This window comes from Rhipicephalus sanguineus, chromosome 3, assembly GCF_013339695.2.
Source record: "Rhipicephalus sanguineus isolate Rsan-2018 chromosome 3, BIME_Rsan_1.4, whole genome shotgun sequence".
Classification (NCBI taxonomy): domain Eukaryota; kingdom Metazoa; phylum Arthropoda; class Arachnida; order Ixodida; family Ixodidae; genus Rhipicephalus; species Rhipicephalus sanguineus.
In genome coordinates, this window is record NC_051178.1 from 136,359,867 (window position 1) to 136,380,031 (window position 20,165).

General features: G+C 43.3%; 1 protein-coding gene across 1 annotated transcript; it reads left to right on the forward strand.

Moving 5' to 3' along the window:
- Positions 1-77: 77 nt before the first annotated feature.
- LOC119387232 (prostatic acid phosphatase) lies at positions 78-16,797 on the forward strand. Its single transcript, XM_037654556.2, has 10 exons — positions 78-384; positions 623-718; positions 1,930-2,010; positions 4,346-4,498; positions 6,232-6,330; positions 9,133-9,222; positions 10,265-10,385; positions 11,853-11,935; positions 12,542-12,833; positions 15,381-16,797. Exons 1-10 carry the CDS (start codon positions 280-282, stop codon positions 15,524-15,526), a joined length of 1,266 nt encoding a protein of 421 aa, XP_037510484.1. The 5' UTR covers positions 78-279; the 3' UTR covers positions 15,527-16,797.
- Positions 16,798-20,165: the final 3,368 nt, after the last annotated feature.

The window sequence follows — 20,165 nt, forward strand, 5'->3', positions numbered from 1 at the left end:
TGCCCTATTTGCATTCGACTAGAGAGTGAGAGCGCGAGAGGATGAGAGCAATGAGAGCGCCAGAGGCTGCCAGAGCGCTGTCTGCGCGCGGTTGACTCAGCTGTTGTTGAACGTAACTGTGCTTGCGCGAACATTTCCTGCCCGAGTGTTCAATATGCAATAACGCGATAGAAATGATAGCGCGGTAGTCCCATCGTCGGTAGAGTCTCGTGTCAACAGTAGGCCAAATACTTCAGCGTTCTTTTATTAAAATGTCCGCGTAAAGTCAGCTGCTGAATCATGAAGCTGACGCTAGCTTTCGCGCTCTTCGCGTTCATCTTGGACTCTACACGTCAGCAAGGAGCAGGGCAGGCCAACGACAGCTCGCTTGTTTTGCTCCAAGTGGTAAGCTCGGAGCATGTGGTGTGATCCGTTCTACCGCGCGGCAGGAGTGGGTGTATTTGGCTGGCATCCAGCCGGCTCCTTTTCTTTGCGAGGATGTTCACTGAACTGATTGAAATGCGTTACTGTGGATTAGCATAGCTAGATATTTACCTCGTAAAGCAATAAAAGCAACCGAGAGCAATGCGTGTGGTGTATCGGGTTCTGCTTGTATAATTCCTTGTCCTTTGCCAAATCGCAGGTTTACAGACATGGGGACAGGACTCCGATTAGAACCTTCAAAAATGACCCTATTCCCATCACAGCCTGGAAAGAGGGCCCTGGGCAACTGACCAAGGTGAAAATTAAGTTACTGTCATTCTTTTTCGTTACGCACCAGGAAAAGGTGTGCGTACATACATTGGTAGAAGTAAGTTGAAATTCAGTATCAACATTTCTAACAGTTTGCAGGGAGCAAACCTTGATGTACAGAGAGGCATTCAGCGCTCTCAAAGGTTTACACCCATTAAGAGCACTGTCCAGCATTTCGCGCAGGGTAGCGTTTTTGGTTCACACCAGTACATGTTCAACCCTCAACATCCGCGTGTGCTCAAACAAACTATATGCTCACCCAATAATTTGACACAAAATATGTGAAAGACTGTAGCTAGCACCAGCCAATCATGATGCAAACAGACACATACACACTGTGTGCCCTTCCATATGTTGCAACATTGTCTGCATCATCCGAGTTCTCCTGGATAACTGGCCTCAAGCACCGGAGCTCTTTGCTTCCTTTCCAGTGACGAATTATTTGAAATTGGTCTAAATGAAAGTGTGTATACTGACATACGTGCCAACTGGGCTTGCTCATCTTTTATTACACACGTTTTCTAGCGATAAGACGTCTTCAAAGTCAGATGCATGAGACATAGATGGCGCAAACATTGGCATGTGTACACTGTCACCGCTATCTTAAAAGCAGGTAAAATTTTAACAGAACTAAAGGAAAGAAATACACCCGTACAACAGTATCAAACTTTCACTTCTCATGCTTGCTATGGTAGCTAGGGTTTTGCACTGCTTAGGTCCTGGATGCAGTTTCAATTCCAAACTATCGTGGCTGCATTTGATCCGGGGATGAAATGCAACAGTGTGCAGCTACTTAGATTTAGGTCCACGTTAAAGAGACATAGGTGATTGAATTTAACCTGGAGTCCCCCACTACGGCATGCCACGTAATCACGCCCAAAATTTTTTTTAAAAGTTCTCGCTTTCTATGTTTGAAGTTACTGCCCTTTGTATGTTCCCTGTACTGCAGCTGTGGTTATGACAACCTATCAAGGTTCATTGGCTTTTGACATGTTCAACATTATTGCTTGGGCTGGAGGTTGTGTAGAAAAATCGTTATTGCAGCTGGTGCCAGCAATAGAGTTGATTAATTTGTGCATGCGAATTTTTGATTCTGTAACACTGCAACTTACCAATGTGCCACACTTTTTCTTATCTTAATGACAAGCAGGTGAGTCTAATCGCTCTGGAATGTGCTGTCTCATTTATTTCCAACAGGTTGGATGTCTGCAGCATTATACCCTGGGAAGCCGTCTGAGGTCACGTTATGCAAACTTCCTTACAGGAAACCCTCACAAGGTAAGCGTGCAAAGCAATGTTTTCCACTGCCGTTTCATTAAAAGTGTAATGTGCATTGTTAAAAAGAAAATGTAGAAGTTTTGTATGAAGGCTTCTTCTGTAAAACAGCCATTGTATTAAAAGTCTATATTTGCCCGTTCTCTTTCTTGCTTTTCTTCTGGTAGACCATTGTGTTTGTGTTGCACAAAGCAAGATCTGGACAAGGCAGTGGGATTCGATACATGTAGCATCCTTCGATTTTGTCTTCTTGTTTTGTGCCGCATATACACAATGAACTGTTGCCGTGTTGTAAATCTATCATCCAACAGATGTTCGCACTCCAGACACTGATGCATGTGCATTTCCAACTCTCCCCTTTTTTTTGGAATTGCACGCATTAGTCATAGGACATGTGCACCATGTCAGTTTGTGTGCGTAATGTTTAACTGCCGACAAAGTTTCCAGGGCAAGTTAAGGCAAAAGTGCTCACCCAGCATCAGCTGGGAGAGATAAGTGGAAAAAGTCATACATTCCCTTATGCATTTGCTTAAGCCGACTCTTAGGCAAAAGCCTTCTTTTCTTCCCTTTTCGGTCGATAATATAGATCTCCCCACCCCCCGGGAGTTTTCTGCACCTAACGTGGTTACGTACTGCCTCCGGGCTCGGAGGCATTGGAAGCTTTCTGCACCTCACATGGTTTTGCAGTGCCTCCGGGATTGACCCACCTTTGACCAAGCGACGATGTCATGCGATGACATCATCATGTGACGTCATAGTGACAACATGATGATGTCACAAGTTTTGGCAACCTGTGACATCATCAGACGATGACAATTTTCTGCATCAGTCGTGTTAATGCCGATGGTCACTTGGTGCGCTTGATAAGGCATCTAATGCTTTTGCTTTAGTAATGAGCAGTGATGATTTCAAGAGGTAAATTGTAGCATGCAATGATCCTGTTGATACATGCTGTTTGAACCAATCACTGAAATACAGGCTGTGTGAGTATCCATGGGGTAAAATGTAGGTGTAATGACGGAGAGGATAACCTAGTGCATTGCTTCGCTGAAAGGCAGTCAATTTTTAAACTCTTGTAATTGGGAGTCCCTGCCATTACTTGTCGCGTTTTGGCCAGGATCTCTTTTCACTTGCTTCGGCATTTCAATTGCAATGTTCACTTTATGGTATGTGCTGGCAGGTATAACATGCACCGAGAAAAAACGAGAGACAACACAGGGGGATGCACAAACTAACAACTACTTTATTTTGAGAATGGATAGACTTATGTACAAGAAAGAACGGAGGAACAGAAACGGGGAGGGGGGGGGGAATTCAGTAATCAAAAAACGGCAGGCAAAAAAAAATAAAGCATATCAGCTTGTCAAACAGTGCCACCGACACGTGTCATGTGTTATGTACATAGGTCGGCAAAAAATGTGGAGCTCACTCAGACCCACTCATGAAATACATTAATTGTTCTTGCACAGCTCACTCGCACTCACTCACCAAAATTTTCCTCAACCGGACTCGCTCGGATTCAGACTCACAAGAATTGTTCTCAACCACACTCACTCGGACTCAGACTCACTGTTCGATCTGAGTCTGAGTGAGTCGGCTCATGAGTGAGTTTGCCGACCTATGGTTCTATATGCAGTAACATGGTTGCCTTCAAAAAGTTAATTTCTTTTTGAGAGAGGGCAATCAAAAGAGTGCTGACGCACCCTTCGCTGATGCGTATATGAAACGCTTCGGTAATTTCCCTCTCTGTCTGATCGAAAGAGCGCGCCAAAACTTTTGTATAATGAAGCATTGCACATTCTACGCAGTGAGAAGCCAAATGGCCAGGGTGCGTCAACAGTAAAACAGCATAATTATGCTCTTTAAGTCTCTCATTAATGCACCTCCCAGTCTGGCCTATGTATACTTCCTATTACAGGAGAGGGGCATGCCGTACACAACACCCTCTGAGCATTCGACAAATTTGTTTTTGTGCTTAACACTCTAGCCCGTTTCATTCCTTCTGCTTTCACATTTATTTACTCTTGTGCAAAGCCCTTTTAGCTTGTTTGGCGCTGAAAAAAACAACACATACGTCAAACTTCGACATTACTTTCTTAATTCTATGAGAGAAATTATGGATATAAAGGATGACAACCGGTCTTCCCAAGCTCCCACTAGGCCTCAAGGATTGCTCTTTCTTACCAGTGGTTGTCAGTTTGCGCATCACCCTGTGTTGTCTCTCGTTTTTCTCTATGTCATACTTGGCAGCGCATTACAAGATAAAGACGTACCAACTAGCCCCTGTTGCAGCCTTATTTTTTTGGTAACTGCATGCATTGCTGGTTGTTTTGCCCAGCTCCGTGTCTGGAGCTCGGACAAGGATCGGTGCCTGGCAAGTGCCCAGTGCCATTTGGCTGGATTTGCTGTGCCTTCTGCGGACTGGGCCTGGAACCAGACTTTCCATTGGCAGCCTGTTGCCATACATACGCGTCCAACTTTTGAAGACGGGGTAGGCACATTGTTTGAGTGATCCTTTCTATATGTGTCCTGAATAACAAAAACCGAGGGGCTCAGTTTTCTTGTTGGTTTGAGCGATACAAAGACAACAGTCATTGAGGCACTGGACTAGCAGTCAAGCACCAATCTGCCACATTATATGTGTGCAGGGTACTAATCATATGAACTTGCTCATTGTGCATGCAATGCTTGTTCACATATAAGTTTGCAGCCATCGCACACATGATGCAGATCGCTTGATAGGGCTGAGCGTTGAAAAGCTTGGTAAATCTTGCTTGGCAGTACATGCCTGTTGTCATCCCGTGCACTTTTGCAGGCAGTGGAGGCACGTGTTCGCAGAACCTGCGATATTGATAAACACTGATATAACTTTATGACATAGGACGCCAACATATTGAGAAATCGTCATGTAGCTTTCAGAGTAACAACTCATCATACTAGCTTAGCGGCTATGATGTTCTGCTGCTTAGCTCAGTTGTCATGGTTTTGACACAAGCCACAGCAGCTGCACTTAAAATGGCTCGAAATGTGAAAACTTTCATGTACTTGCATACAGGGTGTTTCAAGAAATGTCCAAAATCCTCAAAAATCAGGAAAATGATATATTTGTTCAATGCCTTCACAATTACTTCTCCTGTAGCCGCATGCATCTTAAGATGGCTAAAGATATCATTTGGTACAGTAATTAAGAAAGTTAAATTCACTAATTTTTAATTAGCAGAGTAAGGCAGTTGCACTAAATCTGAGAATTGAAGTACTTCATGCGAAGAACCCATTGCAGCTTTGAGATTTCGAAAAAGTGGCCTCTAGTAATAATTGCAAAGTAATGAAATTCAACCAAATTCAGCAGCGAAACCAAAACGCGGAAGAGCGCAACTGCAATATTCTTCTGAGACGTGCAGAATAAGTGAGCGCCGTTATATCAACCATCAACAGACTTCATTGTGTGGGTGTGCGGGCTGCACTTGCAATTACAGCGTGCATGGCGCACATGCGTTAACGAATGCGGAAGAACTGCACTTCTGTAATCATTGCCTTGAACAGTGACGTCATTCTGGTCATCTGCTTGTTGCGCTCATTGGTGCTTCGGTTTCGGTTTCACTGTTTAATTTGGTTGAATTTCATTACGCCACAATAATTACTAGAGGCCGCTTTTTCTATATCTCAAAACTGTGATGGGTCCTTCGCATGAAGAACTTCAGTTCTCCCATTTTACATAACCACCTACTTCCACTAATTAAAAAGTTAATTAATTTATCTTTCTTAATTACTGTCCCAAATGTCTTCAACCATCTTAAGATGATTGCCGCTACAGAAAAAAGCAACTGCGAAGGCAGCGAGCAAATGTCACATTTTCCTGATTTTTGACGGTTTTGGACACATTGTTTGAAACACCCAGTATATGTGTACATTAAAGAACCGCACATATTCAAATCCATGCAGAAACCCCCCCCTGCCCCCCCCACTTTGTGGCATCGCTCATAATTGGATTGTTTTAGCACGTAAAACCTCAGAATTTAATGTATTTCAGGGGCATTAATTTCTGTGCCTCGATATTATCTGCAACTCCATCATCTCTTGTACAAGATAAGCTTCATAAGGTTTCTAATTACCTATATTGTTTCAATGTAAGGCTTCTGTATCCGTTTAAACTTCATAACTTCTCTTTGTTGCATTGGTGAGCTGTGGCCTGAAAAACAAGAAACCTCCTTTGCTGCTTTGCAGATGCTTGTTCCAGGAGATGCTTATTGCCCTGAAGCCACTGCTGAAGAGGAGCGAGTGAAGAATTCTCCTGAAGGGCAGGCTTTCCTCAAGAAATATCACGTGTGTTGTATTTCTACTTTGTGAACCTCTGACACGCATTATTCGTAACAGGATAACATGTGCTTCTTGTAGAGCCCATGTTAAATGCGACATGTGCTCACACTTTAATTATGGCTGTCTGTTCCCTGTCGACTTGGTTTAGTTATTTCTTTCACGTGGAGATAAAAAAGGTGTTTGCCTCCCATTAGTGATTTGTACTGGTAGTGAAATATTTTTTTTATGCAGTAGCTTTAAATTTAATCACTACTTTTACAGCGAAAGCTATTATGAGATCACAGCAATGGCCGTTTTTGGCATCGTAGTTGTCCACCGCCGCCTGTGTCCGTAACCACTATCGCGCGATAAGAAAAAATATATGCCGGATGGAACGGGGTTTGAACCTGGGTCCTTTGCATGGGAGCCCAGCATTCTACCACAGAGCCATGCTGGTGCTTGAAACTCCTTTGCAAAAAGATCCTCTACATGCTTCATGTTGGGAAGGAACCACATTAATACTATGTAATATAGCGTGGTAGAAGGGTAAAATAACAACCAGGCATCACACGACGCTAATTCTGTAACCAGGTGCCACACAATGCGAATTACGCAACGAGTGGGTTGTTGAATGCTTCCGACCCATTACAAAGGGCTCTGCCATAATTATATTCATTGTCATCAGCCACAGCATCAATAAAGTGCACATAATGCCTTAGAGGTGTTTAGCAGGTACCAAGGTTCTTCGCAGAATGACGAAAAATGGCACAGTGGCTGCTTCCCTACTTCACAAAAATTATGATGAATTACATCGTAGTGGGTTCCTCGCGAGTGCACTTGTATTGGTTACCAAGGAAGCCCATAAGGCCCCCATGATCCATTTCCTCGGGGTCTCAATAAAGTTAGTCAAACTCGACTATGTCGAACTCGGGTAAATCGAATTACCCTTCATATCGAACTATTTCTGAACACGACAATGTTTTGAGTCAATGTATATGAAAATTTATGGCTACATCAAACAAACATAGCCTGAAAGCTCGATATATCGAACATCAGGCAGTGCGATATGCCCCAAGAAGTTGGCTTTTTCTCACGGAGTGGACTTTCCCACACGCACTTGGGAGAGTGAGCGGTGGGACTGGGAGGGCGCCGCGCAGAGCGACTAGAAAGTATCGCTTGCCATCGCAAGCTTTCTCCCATGATTCCTTGTCGCGGTAGCCGTGCAGGATTGCCGTTCGCTTATTAGCTCCCTTTGTTAACGCAATGGCGGCTGTGAAACGGAAGAACCTGGCAGTTCTCCGTGAAGCTGGCGACAATCAACAAAGTCGAACACGGAGAAAAGAAGCCTGACGTCGCCGCTGCACACAGCATCTCAACAAGCATGCTGAGTATGGTATCGAAAAACAAAGCCAACGTTAGGCCAAGGCAGACTAGAGGCTTCCGGCACCCGAAGAGCACGCCCAGCTGCGTACTGAGCTGTTGAATCACGGTTTACATCAATACCGTACTTTCTCGCCTACAACCCATGCCTACATATAACTCGCATCCACAACTACAAACCACGGGAAAATAACTGTTAAAAAATCCCCGCGTATTGCCGTGAAGCCGCCTCATTTGCATTATCGCCAAGCAATGCCGTGAAGCCAACTTGCGCACTAAAATACGGTAATTTCTTTAAAAGTTTTATATTGAATTATATGATGTATCGAACTAATTTTCGTTTTTAGTGAGTTTGATATATCCGGGTTTGATTGTATTTCCATCTCTATCTCTCTTTCTCACGTTAACGTATGTTATATAGCATGATGGGAAAGTGGGATGGCGACCGGGCGTCACACAATGTGAATTCCATAACTAGTGGGTCGTTTAAAGCTTTCAACTCATCACAAAGAGCATAATTCTTCATCGTCATCAGCCATTGCATCAACAAAGTGCACATAATGCGTTACACATGTGCAGCTGGTACCTCGCTTCTGCGCAGAATTACGAATAATGGCGTAGTAGGTGCTTCCCAAATTCACAAAAATTATGATTTATGGTGTAGTGGGTACCTTGCTAGCGTGCTTGTATTAGTAGCCCCAAGAGAGTTTACAACGAGCTCTAGAAATGCCGCTCTTCCAGCTTTCGCTGCGACTGTGCTGCACTTTCCGCACAGGCCTGGCGTTTTTGACGTGTCATTTTGATTGCTACTCGCAACACACAGCAATGTAAAGAAAGCCCATGGGGCATTAGTTTTTACTTGAAACAGAATTTTTATTCAGGCAAACTTGCTTTACATGTTCGTGATTCTTAGAGATTGAAGCGTAGGCTCTGCCTCTTCACAGTATCGGAGGCAAAGTAGACACACTAAGGGAACCTGGTATCTCATTTCTACAGTTTATAAGACAATTATACTTATGTGACACTGTTATGTTCTTGTACCTTCTCTATGTGGTTATTTGTTTTATGCTGTGGGCGAGAGGGAATTGGTGCTCAATATCTCTCTGCCATTTAAAGTTTGAGGTGCATGTTTTCACAGCACCCAAACAGTGTAGGGAAACTCTATCTCAGAGTAGTGTGGCATAATTGTCAAATAATATGGCACTATTATAGTGTTGATTTTCATGATGATGCACGCGTATTACTTGTTCCCTCTTTTCTCCTTGCTCTCTCTATTCTTTTTCTCCCCTTCCCCTCACCCCCGTGTAGGGTAGCAAACCGGGTACAACCTGGTTAACCTCCCTGCCTTTCCTTCGCTTTTATCTCTCTCTCTCTTGATTTTCATGAGAACTTTCCTGCATTCCCACACAGACATATAAACCTTTATTATAATCTTGAACATTCTTTCAGAAATTTTATGAAATGCTTACCGAAAAAACTGGAAATATTATTGCGGACTGGTACGATGCTGAATATGTATACGACGCTCTTCTGATTGAGGTGAGAGCTGTCGTATTTTTTTGCTCAGTTTTCTTCAGAATTTGACAGGTCGTATGGGGGTAGTGTACGCTGGAATACGGTAGATTGTAATTGCCAGGGTGTTCATCAAGCATGAGAGATTGTAACACTGTGGATCATTAGAGTATCAACTCCGACTCTGTATGTGCAGCAGTGCGTGCCAACGGTGTGCCAGTGGGTTGATGCTCCGGTGGTTGGACTGTTAAGGGGAAAACTGTATTGAGGGAGCAGGAGGGTATGTGTAAGATGCGGCGCTGGTTGATCACTTTCATCTGCGATGTCATTTCTGCAGTGGAAAGTGGACATATGTGCACTTTGCCGTAGCTGAGGGGTGCATGTGGTTTTCATGACATTGGCACTCTGGGTTGGCACGTAGCGTTGAACCTTGACCGAACACTCCAAATGGAGAGGTCTGTTGATCAGGAAAGAGTGACACAGCAGATGAAGCTAGCTGCTTTAACCAAAAGAACAGCTCATTGGTGACAAGAGGCAACCACGATGGTCAAACAATGAGGAGCCTCGCTTACCTTGACAGTTATACTCAAACCTCATTATAACAAAGTGACATCTGCCACGAAAATAACTTCGTTATATCCGGAAATTCGTTATAAACGTTTATTTGTAGCACTGTATCTATGACAAGACTATTCTTCATTTACTTTGTTATAACCGATAATTCGTTATATTTGTGTTTGTTATATCGAGGTTTAAGTGTATATGCGATGATCTCTGCCCATATTGTCCCCCATGTTACAACAATTTATATGCGATGGTTTCTGCCCATATTTTCCCCCATGTTACAACAATTTTGTCACCATAGTCAACCCCCATTAAGACAAATCTACTTTCAATGTAACAACACCTTCATTACATTCAGTATTTCTTAAAAGCAAGTATCTCTTACATGCTGCTGCAATTGGCGAGAAACAGTAGATTTGTTTCATCATATCAATAATTTGTGATATTGAGTGTCAACTGCAGTTGCTCACCATCTAAATCTGTGCCCGTTTTTGCTATTCCTCAGCAATACCATAATTATACTGTGCCCAAGTGGGCTAAAGATATGTGGAAAGATTTGAAGTACCAGAGCGACCAGAGTTTTGTCTTCCGCACCAAGACTCGTCTTCTGAAGCGACTGCGTGCAGGTGGGAAATTTATTTCTACATGTTGCTGCTAGCTACAACCCGGACGATGTAGCATCCGTAGAATGGTTGTAATAATAATTACTTCGCATTTCTGCTCAGCTATCTGACTGGTGTCACCAGAGTGTTACTGTGCAAATATTTTTCATCTTTGCCTGATGAAATGTTTGAAGTTTATCTTTACGTTGCAAATAAGGCTGCAAACATCTTATTTTTTATTACAAAAAAAAAGGCATGACATGAAATTTTCAGCCTTGCCCACAGAAAATGATACTAGCCATGGGTTCAATACAAACTGAATGAGCAAAAAAAATGCTGAGGGTATGTTTTGAACAATTTGCAATGTTAAAACACACTGCATGTCTTGTTATATATTTGCATAGTGATTATATTTATGTAATTGATTTCTTTCTTTCCTTTGTGAAATATGCCGTATCATAAGGTTATGGAAAATATTTTACTGCAAGACAGGAGAGGGCATAAATTGGGATGAAAGAGGTACTCTTTGTTGTCTTGGTCTTCAGTTTACCTTGCATCCCATTACACCATAATTTGATGATTGCAAGCAGTGTTGTGCAAAATTACTCAAATTATTGTTTGCCAGAGCTAGTGAACCTTAAAGGGGTCCTAAACCACCTCTCTGAACTGCTGAAAAAGCACATCTGCTAACAGCAACTGCTATGAAAGTTTAACCAAGTTTTGTTGTTGTGTGTGGCGCATAGAGTTTACAAATGAAGTGTGAAGTTGCCACTTTCTCAAGTGCCTTCTCTTCATACAGAGGCCCTTCCTCACTCTTTGAAGTTGCCAGCGTCTGCTCTATTTTGTGGCTTAGCAGATTGCTGCTATTGGCCAGTAGTTGACAAAAATCAAGAGCGGCATTTGGATTACATGTGTTGCTTGCCTTGGGATGCCGGCGCCGCAACCTGTAGTAGTGTGCTAAAACTACGCACTAGCAACTCTAGTGCCCACCGGAATCGCACCGGAAGTGAACGAACGTGTTTTATGAAACTCGCTGACGTAGCTTCTCTCCCCCTTGTCATCCCCTCATGTTTAGCTTCTAGTGCGCTCATGGGGACAAAAGATGAGAGAAAGCGCTTAGGTATTAAAGCATGCGGCAAGTCCCTGTACCTCCGCTCATTCTTGATGGATTCAACAAATTTTTGCAGCAATTGATTCGTGAAGCAATAAAATCTGATGCTGAGGTCACGATTATTACTTGGAAAAAGTGTCTCGGGGCCCTTTTATGACCACAGTAGTTCGTATTTCACTTGTCATAAGCAAATCTATATGCAATATAAGAGGGAAAATGAAATATATGATAATTTATGATGTGTTGGTCCAAACCTGTCATGTCAGTAAATGTAGCAAATATCTTTTTTGTCCAGCATTCTTTTTAGTTCAGCGTCCACTTATCTATAGCCACTGTGGCACCACAACCACTATTTCTTTTGTGCTTGCACTTACTAACAGGACTGCTAGCCGCCAATATGTCTGGTAACCTGGAGGCAGCAGCGCAAAACATGTCGCAATACAAGGTCTTCATGTATTCCACAGTAAGTACAAATTTGACTATGGTGTACGTTGTAAGTTTAATTCCGCGTGAATTGCGCAGACCCTCATTTGAGAACCACTGCACTGCAGGATGGTTACAACACATTGTGTACTTGGAAATTTGCGACAAAAGAAAGCCTCAGTGTCTTTTGTCGTTGGTTTTTTCCCTGGCTTCAGGTGGAGATAAAATTTTCATATTGATAAAATCTGGACTCCAAATTGTACAGATCTGTCCTGACACATAGACATGAGTATTCACTATGTAGAGCATTACAAGTGCCCCATACCAGGTATTTATACATGCCCACCTAACGCACCCCACCGCCGCAAAAAAAAGATTGTTTCCACCCCAACCCACCCTCCTCCCCTTACAGACATACACTCGTCTACCCTCTTCATTCCCCCCACCCCACCCTCACATATCCTAGTAACATCCCCCACAACTGAAAATTCTGGATAAGCCCCTGACCCCTACTGCACAAATCTCTAGGTAGTGCTTTCTTTTTTCCCACGTCAAATCTGCAATGTTACATCACACCACAGGATTAACGTGTGCAGTCCTTGTGTTATGTACGTGCTGTCGACGAACATTCCTTGTTTTTCCACAGCATGACACCGAAATTTCAGCCATTCTGGATGCCCTGGGTGTGTTTGATGGCCATGCCCCGCCTTACTGCTCTTCCCTCGTGCTTGAGCTTTGGAAAAATGGACCAGGCAATTTCTCCGTGCGTGGGCTTGCGCTCAATGCATTCGACTTGGAACCTCAGCCTTTCCATTTTCCCGGCTGTGGGGGCGAGTTTTGCGCCCTGGAGGATTTCCTCAGCTTGGTCAAGATGTACATTCCAGATGACTGGCGGCGAGAGTGCGGCCTCCGTCGATCTTTCTTCCTCTCTGATGGAGGTATGTTTTCTATCCTGCAGAGTGACTGCAGCTTATGTCATTGTAAAACATGAGGTAAAGTGCTGGCTTTTACAGCAACACTATGTAAGGTAGTTACATGCAGCGGCATAAATTCAGAAAAACCAGAAGGGGGGACACACATCTTGCCATGGCGGCCATTTCGTTTTTATTTTTATTTATATAAAAAATTTAAACAATGCTTTGACATAAAATTTGAAAAACAAGCATGGGTTTCCAGCTCATGAAATTGCTTTGGTCTATTAAGTCTTCTCTGAAAGCGGTCAAGCGGCAGTTGCAATTTCAATAGTCTCCCACAGCTGAGAGGTACTAAACACAGACCTACACACTACAAGGTAAGCAGGCATTAACAAAAAAGAAGTTGATTGCACTATACCATGAACGTAGCCAGAAATACTATTTCGGCAGGGTGGGGGGGGTTCAACCATACTTTATGTATGCTCATGCGAGCGTGTTTGTGTGCGTGTATATATACGCAAGCAAAATTGAAAAATTTCTGGGAGGGGTTTGAACACCGCCCCCCCAACCTGGCTACGCCCCTGCACTATACTTAACTCTCAAGCAATTCAAATATACGTCGTTTGAAAGATAAATCTCAAGTGGGGGCACTTGCAAGAGGTGTCCCCCCAGCCTGAACACAGGGGAGGTCAGGACCCCCTCCCCGCCTCCTCCCGTGATTTACGCCAGTGGTTACATGGGAGTCTCATAAGGTTCTCATGTAATTGTGGCAATATGTGATCATATGACAGATATCAAATGTCAAATGCCAGTAGCATAGCCTGTATCAGATGCACGAGATGGCCATATAAGATTATATGTTCTCACAATATCAGCAAGAACACGGAGCTAGCATCAGCAATAAATTGTTACTTAAAGCTGGCAACGCTGCCTACAACACACAAATGCAGCAGAGAGCCTTCATAATGCACAGCTATTTGCTGGCAAAGCATTTAGCAGCATTTGGGAAGCAGCACAGCTGGGGCAGCATTTGGGAATTTGGGCTAGATATACTGAAAAGTATGTAGTTGCTAAGCTTGGAATTAGCCGTCTGCAAATACTTGGACGTAGCAGTGGAAGTGCACTCGGTACTCTGAAGCATTTGTAAACATCTATTTGACCATCTAAAGTCAATCAACCTAGTGCATTAATGACTTTTTCAACAAAATGGTCGCTTGCAAGTATTAAAAAGAAAGTGTCCCAAAATCATTCCAGAGGCACGCATAGTGTGTGAGTTTTGCCTAACTTAGCTTTAAAGGTCTTCTCACTTTCATTGCCTAATCAAAATTTGCAGTGGGGCCTAATGAGGAATGCTTTAATGAATTGAGATTCTAAGCTGCACTTGTTTAAATTATAACATGCAGCTGTTGTTCTTGTAGAGTTGAAAACATAGTGCTCCAACTTCATGAAGTTCTTTTATATAACAATTCCTTAAGCAAGTGTCTTGGCGAATTGCTGATAAGTCATGCGAGTGAGAAGAGTAACATGCTCGATGTTACTGGAGAAAGGGGGGTGGGTAGTTTTTGCTAAGAAAAGTGGTGTTATAGTCTGCAGCCCATAAGAAAGCATCGCTGGCGAAGTTATAAGTTTTAAACTAACGTGTCAGTGTCAGTCAGTGTCACTGCAGACTTGGACACTCCATATTCTTTCTTCGGTGAAGAAGGTTTGTTAAACTTTTAAGGCTGCTTTTATTACGTCTGTGCATTACCCCTAATGAGCTGCTATAAATTTTGTTTCCTGTATGTAAACAAAGTAACTAGCAAAGCAAATTGGTGGTTTGGTCTCAAAGCACAGCCAAAGCATGGATGTGAAAATTTAAAGACTATAGTTTGATTGCACAAAACCATAATTGTTAAGTATTGTTTCAAGTCAAAAAATAAGAATTAATAAGGAATAAGTTTTATTTCATCACATTAAATAAGACCTCTTGCTGTCTTTTCTGTATATCTATCTGGTGTTTAACTTTGAGTTATTAACAGGGTAGGACTGCATGTGTGGTCTTTATGGTGTCATTGTAGAATTGAAATGTTAGCTTGATTTTATGGGTGTATCTACTTGTGTGGCCTAAATCAGCCAAGAGCTTGCATTGCATGCAACTTTCAAACCTTTTTTACGGCATATGCACCTGAAATGTCAGTTCTGTTATTACAATACTACTTACTTTGCACTAAAAAAAAAAAAGGAAAGGCATCTTCTTTTTTGGCTTTATAACATTCAGTAGTTTAGATACATTAGCAACAAATGGATGAAACTTACCTCAGCGATGCAGGGTTATATATATTTATTGGGGTTTAACGTCCCAAACCACGATATAATTATGAGAGATGCCGTAGTGGAGGGAGCCAGAAATTTCGACCACCTGGGGTTCTTTAACGTGCACCTAAATCTAAGCATGCGGGCTTCAAGTGTTTTCGCCTCCATCAAAAATGCGGCTGCCACGGCCGGGTTTCAATCCGGCGACCTGGCAATGCAGGAGTAAATGCAATGAAATGCTCACAGAATGTAAATGTTGTGCCTTTTTTTTTTTTTCAGCGTTGGCATTGGTGATTGGGCAGAGCGCCATACTGGCCATTGTGGTGTTCAGCTGCACTGCCTACTGTCTTCTGCGGAGGCGCAAGACCCCAAAAAACGTGGTCGCTTACTCTCCACTTCCCACTGAATTTACGACAACCAACTGAGCAGATTTTATGCAGAGGAAGATTATCAGATATGCGGAAACCTGTGTGTACCTTGCCTTGGCCACACGCAAGATGGACATTCTGTGGACTTTACACTCTTCCTTTACTTTGCCACTGTCAACTCAGAGGATCCACTTGAAAGCTGGGCACGCACAAAGAAAACATCAGGCCTACCAATGAGCTACATCCATGCTACCAGCCCCCATAACTGAGTGCGACTTTCATAGCTATGACGCACTTTCGGGAAACAGGTCTAAGTTGATACGAAGTATTGAACATTTACAATAATACGTATAGGATGGGGAGGCTACATACTATCTGCTCTTTCACATATATGTGCGAGCAAGTCATGTGAACCACAAGACAACTTATTATGTGTGTAACTGTCCTCAAAAAGAGTCTAGTCGTGCATATACTGTAAGTATTATCTGGCATGGCTCACTATCTGCTGTTATCAGCCCTAAAACCAGCATGTGCAAACCATCATGGTAGTTTAGCAGGTAGGTGGTCACGCTGCTAAGCTTAAGGACTTTCGCAGGCTCCCATAAACATTCCTGAAAGGATTATTGAGACGTGGTCAGCATTTATGTACACAACCGTCGTAATTTACTGAACTGAACTTCAGAAATGAAATCGTGGTCCATAGATTCTATTAGACGTGTGATAATATTTTAGCCTTAATTGAGTATTCTCCCTCTAACGATGGGTGTTCTGGCAGAGTTTAGGCACTTTTAATACTCTGCTAGTTATTAGGTGGTGATGTTAAACACTATGTGCTTGCACCAGGCCATTCAAATGTCTGGCATGTGCTCTTCGGTGAAACCTTATTGGGTGCACATGGTTCGACGTAGAACTTTCTTTTCCATTTTTTATGGTGGTCTCGTGATAGGTTGTTACGTTACATTGTGAAAATTGTTGTACATATTACTTTCCTGGTATTGCTCAAGCCAAACTTAGTTTTTGCCGGTGAAGAGCACTTATAAGTCGACGTAAGTTTAGAGCACAGTTGTCAGGGGGTCATATTTTCAGCATTGTAATTAACTGTGAACCTGTTCTGCAGTTGTATGGTACTTTATCTTAAATACTTTTCTAAGGCAACTTACAAATTGTTAGTTTGTGACAATTTGAAGCATGCCTATATTACACGGCAGAACTAGCATGGGCATTAATTAATGTATTCCACATTCAACGCACAAAACATAACTCTTTTTATCGGCCTTGAATTTGTATTGTGGAACTTTTGAACTTTTATTAAAGTGTTAAAAAAAATTTAGTCAGTTTGACGTCATTGTGCTGCATATTGCTCATCTTTGTCCATCAGTGTTCTTAGATGGTTGCATCTGTTGTCTCCCTAGCAAAACAAGAATTGTAAAACATTTGGTGCAAAGCATTTCTGAAACATGCTTTGAAAACAGATGTAAACTTCTACAGTTGGTGGCGGTTGCTTGTAACACACCATGTCATGCGATGCTGCGAGCCATACTGTAGCTTGAAGCGAGTGATGAGTGATGTGGTGCTGCACAAACCTGAGTGCATTCTTATTTGTACAAGGAGCAGCTGCAAGACTCTACACCTGCCCAACTGCACTTAATATAGATAGCTCTAATGCTTCATAAGTGCAGCTGCACTTTTCAAAGAAACTGCTGCAAGGTGCACTTCCTTAGGAGAAACCGTAAGAGACTTTGTCACCCCAACTGCACTTGCTATGTCGGCTTACTGGGTGCAGCCCTGATGACATAGATGCATCTGCACGTATTACGAGAAACCGCTACAAGAAGTTGCATCACTGCACCTGCACTCTTGTCTGCTTTTAACAGCTGCTCAGGCATGTCGTGCGAGGCCCTCGCACGTACCATGATGATTAACACGCTGGAAAAAGCATTGCATGTGCTCGATCAGACATGGTGGGCCAGACCCGCCATGTACTATTGGCCTACTTCGCATATTGAGCATTCGCAGTGCCACAAATGCCATTAGGTTCTGTACCTTTTTTTTTTTTGTTTACAGTGTGTGCAATCCATTTGCATCTATATTTTCATAACGCACTGTTGTAGTGGCTTGCCTCGTTGAAGCAAGGTTTTTTTATCCTCCTCACTTCACTCTCTCTTCAGTTGGATTTTAACTGAGGGATGAAAACACTCGCCGTGATTACATCCTCACTTATAGGTTGCCACCTGTAGCATCATATGGTACTTCATTAATCACGGTAGACTACTGACGATGAGTGATTACAGCTCTATGGTGCTTGTGAACGATTGCACATTATGGAAGCTATATTTGTTCACTGCACACACAGTTCTCTGCTTGCTAGTACACTGCATTGAGCATTACATATGCCAACAGCATGACATGCTGCAACACTACTGAGGTTTTCAAACTTTTGGTTTGTTTGTTTGTTTGTTTGTTTGTTTGTTTGTTTGTTTGTTGTTTCAGCTGGGACTTTGCAATAAGGCCACCTTATTATTATTTTTGGTGCCCTATATAATTGTGCAACGAAACACCTATCATATGTTGCTTGCCTCGTTCACATTATCTTTTATGTACTTTCTGCCATCTGAGAAACGGCTGGCCTCGGGAACTAGAGCTACTAGCAGAGGTGTATTGTTACTATTGGTACTGCCACCCCTTGGCAAATTTTTAATGTATCATAACTTGTGTGGCAGACTGACGCATCGGGGCACTGAGCTGCCCTACCAGAGGCATTTGGTGGAGACGGGGGTGTCCGACCTTCCGGCACTTTCGTGCGTGCGTTTGTGCGTGCATATGCATACACATATTCGAAATGTAAAATTTTCGAGGGTCTGGAGATTGAACCCTCAAGCCTACCCGCTGGCAATACGCCACTGCAACTGTCTCTGCACCATGTACAGGAAGCCCAAAGCCCCTTTGTGTAAAAGCGAGAAAATTAAGTCGGCCTTTTACATTTCCCTGTGCTGCCCTCTGCAAATTTGGTAGGGTTTTGGTAGGGATCGGGACAACGAAAGCCTCCGAGATGACGTTTCGCGACCTTTCCGCTAGGGGAAGGGCGCATGCGTCGTGGGCCCTCGTGATATCGTGGGAAAAGCGGATTGGCGCCAAACGCCGACTAATCCCAAGCCAGCAAACCGCGAATGTCTCGAAGCCATCCCGCGCCGCGTTATTTTCTTGCTTCATGCAGCGCCACTTATAAAATATGCATAACATCGCTGATGTCTACGCTATTTATAAAAGCTGCTAACAGATGGCACGACCAGTCCACTAAATTTAGCGGTAATGTGCTAATTATTAATCTCAGTTCCCAGCGTCAATACGTCAACGTGACCACGAATTTCGTGGTAATCACCACGAGTGTGTGACGGTGGTGCGTAAGGCAAATGGTTTCTTGAGTAATACAAACATTTTTTTTTTTCTTTTGCGGGAACCTTTATCGCTAGTAGAAACGCAGGTAACTGCAGTGCACTAATCTAAAGTTGAGGTCAGTACTGCAGTAGCTCTACGAATGAGATCAGTATAATTCGTACATTTGCGCGTAGAGTTTATTCATATAACTCTATGGGATCATAGAAATATTCCGCATGAGGGCACGTACCACGTACGGATCAAGAGGTCGATGAGCGCGTGAGCAAGAAGCCTAGCTTGCGCCGCTTTTAGTCTCTGAGGCACCGACCACCGCTGTTATATTTCCACCTAAAGTCGCTAGATGGCGCCACAAACATGCGCGGCTCCTCTGCACCTATCGTATGGCATCGACTGCAGTGTAAATCAACGTTCAGTAACGTTGGTGTAATCGCACCGGTGCGCACCGAGGGTTGTCTGCACCGGGGCTAGTTCACTGTCAGGGGCGTAGCCAGAACATTTTTTTCCGGGGGGGGGGGGGGGGGGGTTAACCATACTTTATGTGTGTTCGTGCGTTGCGTTTATTTGGTTATGTGTGCGTGTATATATACGGCAAGCAAAACTGAAAAATTTCGGGAGGGGTTTGAACCCCCCACCCCCTTGGCTACACCCCTGTCTGTAACAAGCTGTAACCGGGGCGCCCCGTGAGATTTGTCGATGACATTAGTTTCGAGAGCATGACGTCGCAATGGGACAAGTAGCGGCAAAACGCATGACGCGAATGATAATTTTATTTGCACAAAGATACATGAACCCTTTTGTGACGCGTGAGGACAGACCAGTCCGTTAGCCCGCCATTTTTTAATACAAACATGCATGAAGCTTTCAATTTTTCTCCACCGCTGTACGAAATCCAGGTGACTGGTGTAGCTCTCTAGCCTACGTGCGTACGTAAGCAGTTTCGGCCACACATCTCACAATGACTGAGAACTGCCAAGCTCCGAGTTCCGACAGATGACAGCGCATGCAGATTTCATTTCAAGCAAGCCACAAAGGCGGCTTCACTAAACGTGGCCACAAAAAGGCTGTCGGTTTTGTCCCGCTGGCACTATTTAGCACTCCGACTTCCAATGAACAACGGCGCGTTTGCATGACGTCTATTTCAGGCGTAAAACTCTTCTTACATAAAGCCAGGGCCGTAGCCAGAAATTGTTTTATGGGGGTGGGGGGTTCGATCTTCCTTTTACGTATGTTCGTGCGTGTGTTTTTATATGTGCGTCTATATAACATATGCAGAATGCAAGAATTTCGGGCCGTAGGGGGG

Excerpts from the sequence above, each read along its gene's own strand:
- LOC119387232 (XM_037654556.2), top strand. The coding sequence starts at position 280 with ATGAAGCTGACGCTAGCTTTCGCGCTCTTCGCGTTCATCTTGGACTCT. Across the intron at positions 6,331-9,132 it reads CTTTCCTCAAGAAATATCAC|AAATTTTATGAAATGCTTAC; the intron begins GTGTGTTGTATT and ends ACATTCTTTCAG. Across the intron at positions 10,386-11,852 it reads TCTGAAGCGACTGCGTGCAG|GACTGCTAGCCGCCAATATG; the intron begins GTGGGAAATTTA and ends ACTTACTAACAG.